A 4,094-nucleotide genomic window follows, 5' to 3' on the forward strand; every position below is an offset into this window, starting at 1 on the left:
AACTCTTCCCAAAGTCTACGTGGTGATGGAGCGTCACCCCCTCCCTGGTTCCTGACTGAGTTCAGGTCCCCATCACCTTTCACGTGCTGCCTTGAGGAGCAACAACCAGCCTCCATACTCAACTAGTATCAAGTAGTCCCCGTATCCCCCGTGTTTGGCTCTCTCACGAGCTCAGGACTGGAATAAGCCCAATGACGCTTCTGGCCCCACAGCAGGGGCCCAGGAGCCCCACTTCAGCTCAGCCCATGGCCCTCACCACCACCTCCCTCAGCAGGAGTGCTGTGGTCTCCAGCCCTGCCTTTCGGATGGACCTCAGACCTGTTGATGTCTGTCTCCTCAATGGGTTCCTCGGACACCCCTTGTTGTGTGTCTCCAGCCCATCTCCCTGCTGCTCTTGATGGGACCCCTGGCCCAGGTTCATCCCCTCACATCATCTAGGGCTGTCAATAGACCAGTACCTGGCTGGTACCAGTAGCTTCTGTCAACAGACCAGTACCTGGCTGGTACCAGTAGCTTCTGTCAACAGACCAGTACCTGGCTGGTACCAGTAGCTTCTGTAGAAGGAGCGCGAGTAGAGGCTCTGGGTCACGTTGGGGGCCCACAACCACAGACAATATGAAGACAACCCACTTGAGTCCCAGAGAAGTTCACAAAGGCAACCTGTCACTCTGTCACACTGAGCCCTCTGCTTATCCCTCAGAAAAAAACCACCCTTAAACCAGAATCATCTTTATTTGAACATGTCTACAGATTCTGTTACTTTTACATTTCTTATTTTTCCCCCCAAAAAAATTAGTTTCAAACAGAAAAAAATGCTTAAATTACTTTCCAGTCCAGCTTCTCCCAAAACCCTGGTTGGCCTGGAGTTGCACAGTATTTCACAGCATCGGTACTCACCTTAAAAAGTTAGGTGGCAAAGTTGGATCTTCATTAATTTTAAGGAAATACACAGAGTCCTTCACCTGGAAACTAAAGCAGCTCCAAAAAAATGGCTTCTGACCTCACCCTAAACGTCCAGAAGACAACCACCAACAAAAAAAAAGTGTGCTTTGCAAGTGAGGTGAATCTTTCTGTTATGAAAGTAATGGAAATAGACTCTAACATTTTTATATAAACAGCAGGAAAATCCAGTGTGTAGTCGCTGGGAGGGCACTGCAGAGGGTCAACCTGGCAAGCACCTGGTGGGAGCTGTATTTCTGAGAGCTCAGCAGCAGAATTCTCCTCTCAATACGCAAACAGTCACTGATTTTTTCCGTCAAGAAACCGGCAGTGAAATCAGAAGGAAAAGTCGTGGCAAAAAAAAAAAAAGAAAAAAAAAAAGGCCACCTTCCAGGAAAACAGACACGTGAAAATACAGTCACAGCTCAGCCTCATTTTCTGTGTTGAGACCCAAACCAGAAAAAGGCTCAGAGCCTTGGATTAACTACTTCCTGGGAAATTAAGGCCTATTCTTAGCACTGAGCACTGCGTATAGGATTTTGCTTTCTATATATGTTGTTTCTGTGACTTTTTTTTTCAGCTTTCCTATCTGTTCCAAGGTGTTTTGTAGAGCGGTAGTGATTCAGGTGGTATAACCAGATAAATAAGGGAGTTATTATCTTTATGAAGCACAGATCTCTCTGTAATAAATGTACCTTGTAGCTTGATTTACAGCAAAAATCCTCCTCCTCTTCCTTCCCTGATGAGACCTACTTAAGTCAGTGAGACTAGTCATGATGATAAGATAATTAAGTTTTTAGTACAACTCTGGTTAGTGAGCAGAATGCAGTTCTGAAATAATGAATCTACTAGCTCCGGTCTGGTATTCCAAAGGTGTTGATGATTTGGGTATTATTCTTAATGTGCTCTGAGAAAAGCGCCTTTTACATTAAAGCTGTAAACCCCGCAAAGGACACAATTCAAATCACCTTTTTAAATTAAAGAATTGCTTTTCGAATGGCAAAGTTGAAGTTCAGCCAGCATAGCAGTGACACCTGCAAACTGACAGTCAAAGCCCCCGACATTAAAATGGAAAGATTTGCATGAATGTGTTTTAAAATGACAGGAGACAGGAACGGGAGCTTCTAAGCAAGTTAGACTAAAATTTTAAGAGTGAAATGCCTAAAAATAGGCCCCTGAATGCATAGTTAGGCACCTATATAGATGCTGCTTGATTTTCAGTTGTTCTGATCACCCAGAGCTCCCATTAACTTCAGGAGCAACTGTGGATACTCAGCTGTTCTAGAAATCAAGCCACCTTTATTCAAGGGTCTAAATATGGATGTCTGTACCCAAGTTTGGGGCAAAAAAATACCAAAAAAGAGGGTTTTTTTTTTTTTGCTACAGAGACATTTTATAAAAGAAAATAATAGCCAAGTTTCATTTTCTCGGGTTACAATGCTTGAAACTGAATCAACATAACAATTAATAGTGCAACACATCTGTGGCAGAAGATTTTGTCTGAGGTGAATGGAAAGCTATTCCAAGATCTGTAGTTCTTAATTAGCAATGTGAAATATTCCATAGATATTTCATATTCTGCGACTGCAAAGTGTTACCAGGCCACCTAAATCTTTTTCATAGTATTTCAGTGCTCCCATTAATAAGCTTTTCAGGCTGGTCCGAGGAAGACTTTGCAAGATTAACTTTGCAAATCTGTAAGTATTAACTATTTAACTATTTCAGAATTACCATTTTTTCCTGCTTTTGGATCAAGTACAACCAGCAGACTTGAGCATATTTTTAAATACTATAAAATATGAAGAAGGGAGAATTAGGTCTTTAATTCTGTCATATGCACTTGGTTGTCAGAAGACTTCTGAATGCTGTTTGCTTAAAGACCTCTTTTGTAAAAGTAATCCTGAGTTGATTTTGTGTCTAAGCCATTGCCAGGTCATGCTGAAGTGCATGAGTGCCAGTCACGTGATAGAAAATCTGCAAGAAAAAAGAAAATTTATGATGGAATTACGTATGACTGCAAATGTGTAAGTGTCAAGGAAGTAACAAATTAAAGGCATGTCAGATGAAGATGATGGATATTTGTTTGTGTACGTGTGTATGTGCATAAAATATGATGTAATATACCTTTATAGACTCCTTTATAGGATCTGAACTAAGGGCTCTTGCTGCTTTGCTTGGAAAAAAAGAAAGAAAAACAAAGACTCTTGTTGCTTTTAATTAAGCCTTCAAAAAGACAATACATTACTCTCACTGTAATCTGATTTTGACAATTTCAGTATTATTTTGTGATAGTCAAAGCATCCAAAATTGCTTATGCTTTTATAAGGCTCATTTCAAACTATTCTTTTAGCTCTCCTGCCTTGTGGGGGCAGGGGAGTGCTCTCCCCATTTTCTATGTTTGTCCGAGTTTTTTAAATACTGTTTTGTTTCACTGAATGTAACGATTGGGATGTTTTATCTTACATTTTTTTAGACGGCATTGGTCACAACTGGGGCATTTGTGCAATCCCTGGCAGATAAAAGGATGCCACCCTGAAGAAATCAGAAGAAATCGTGTGACACAGTCACTGGCTGTGTTCTAAGACTCAGCAGCGATGGCGGTGGCAACAAGAAAGCTCACGCTGCTTTGTCACAACCAGGGACATAATTTTAGGTCAAGAGTGAGGCAGCAGCAGCCTGGCAATGAAGCAAGCCAATGTTATCCTCATTGCAGGAGTAAGCCAGGGGTTTTCAACAGTCACGAATATTCACCTGACATCTCTCAGCTGCTCTGTATTTCTTAAGATGTGTCAGTATTTCAGTTGCTGGGAAAGGTGGGAAAGGGAACAGACTGGTTCTTTTTTTTCCTCCTCCAAATCCCCCTACATCTCATGTTCTCCCACCAAGAGAAACAGCACAAGGACTCAACACACAAGCTGTGTGGTGTTGTCGATACACCAGAGGGATGGGATGTCATCCAAAAGGACCTGGACAGGCTGGAGAGGTGGGCCCAGGTGAACCTCATGAGGTTCAACAAGAGCAAATGCAAGGTTCTGCACCTGGGCCGGAACAATCCTCACCATCAGTACAGGCTAGGGGGTGAGGTATTGGAAAGCAGCCCTGAGGAAAGGGACTTGGGGGTGCTGGTGGATGAGAAGCTGGACATGAGCAGGCAG

General features: G+C 42.6%; 1 protein-coding gene across 1 annotated transcript in view; it reads right to left on the reverse strand.

The window, feature by feature from the left end:
• Positions 1-2,305: 2,305 nt before the first annotated feature.
• The window catches only part of DERA (deoxyribose-phosphate aldolase (putative)), a 57,710-nt gene continuing 55,921 nt past the window's right edge, over positions 2,306-4,094 (reverse strand). Inside the window, exon 9 of the mRNA XM_014937199.1 lies at positions 2,306-2,913. Coding sequence (XP_014792685.1) covers positions 2,857-2,913 — 57 coding nt within the window. The 3' untranslated portion in view covers positions 2,306-2,856. The remainder of the gene's footprint in view (positions 2,914-4,094) is intronic.

Source organism: Calidris pugnax, unplaced genomic scaffold (genome assembly GCF_001431845.1).
Source record: "Calidris pugnax isolate Ruff unplaced genomic scaffold, ASM143184v1 scaffold1, whole genome shotgun sequence".
NCBI classification, from domain to species: domain Eukaryota; kingdom Metazoa; phylum Chordata; class Aves; order Charadriiformes; family Scolopacidae; genus Calidris; species Calidris pugnax.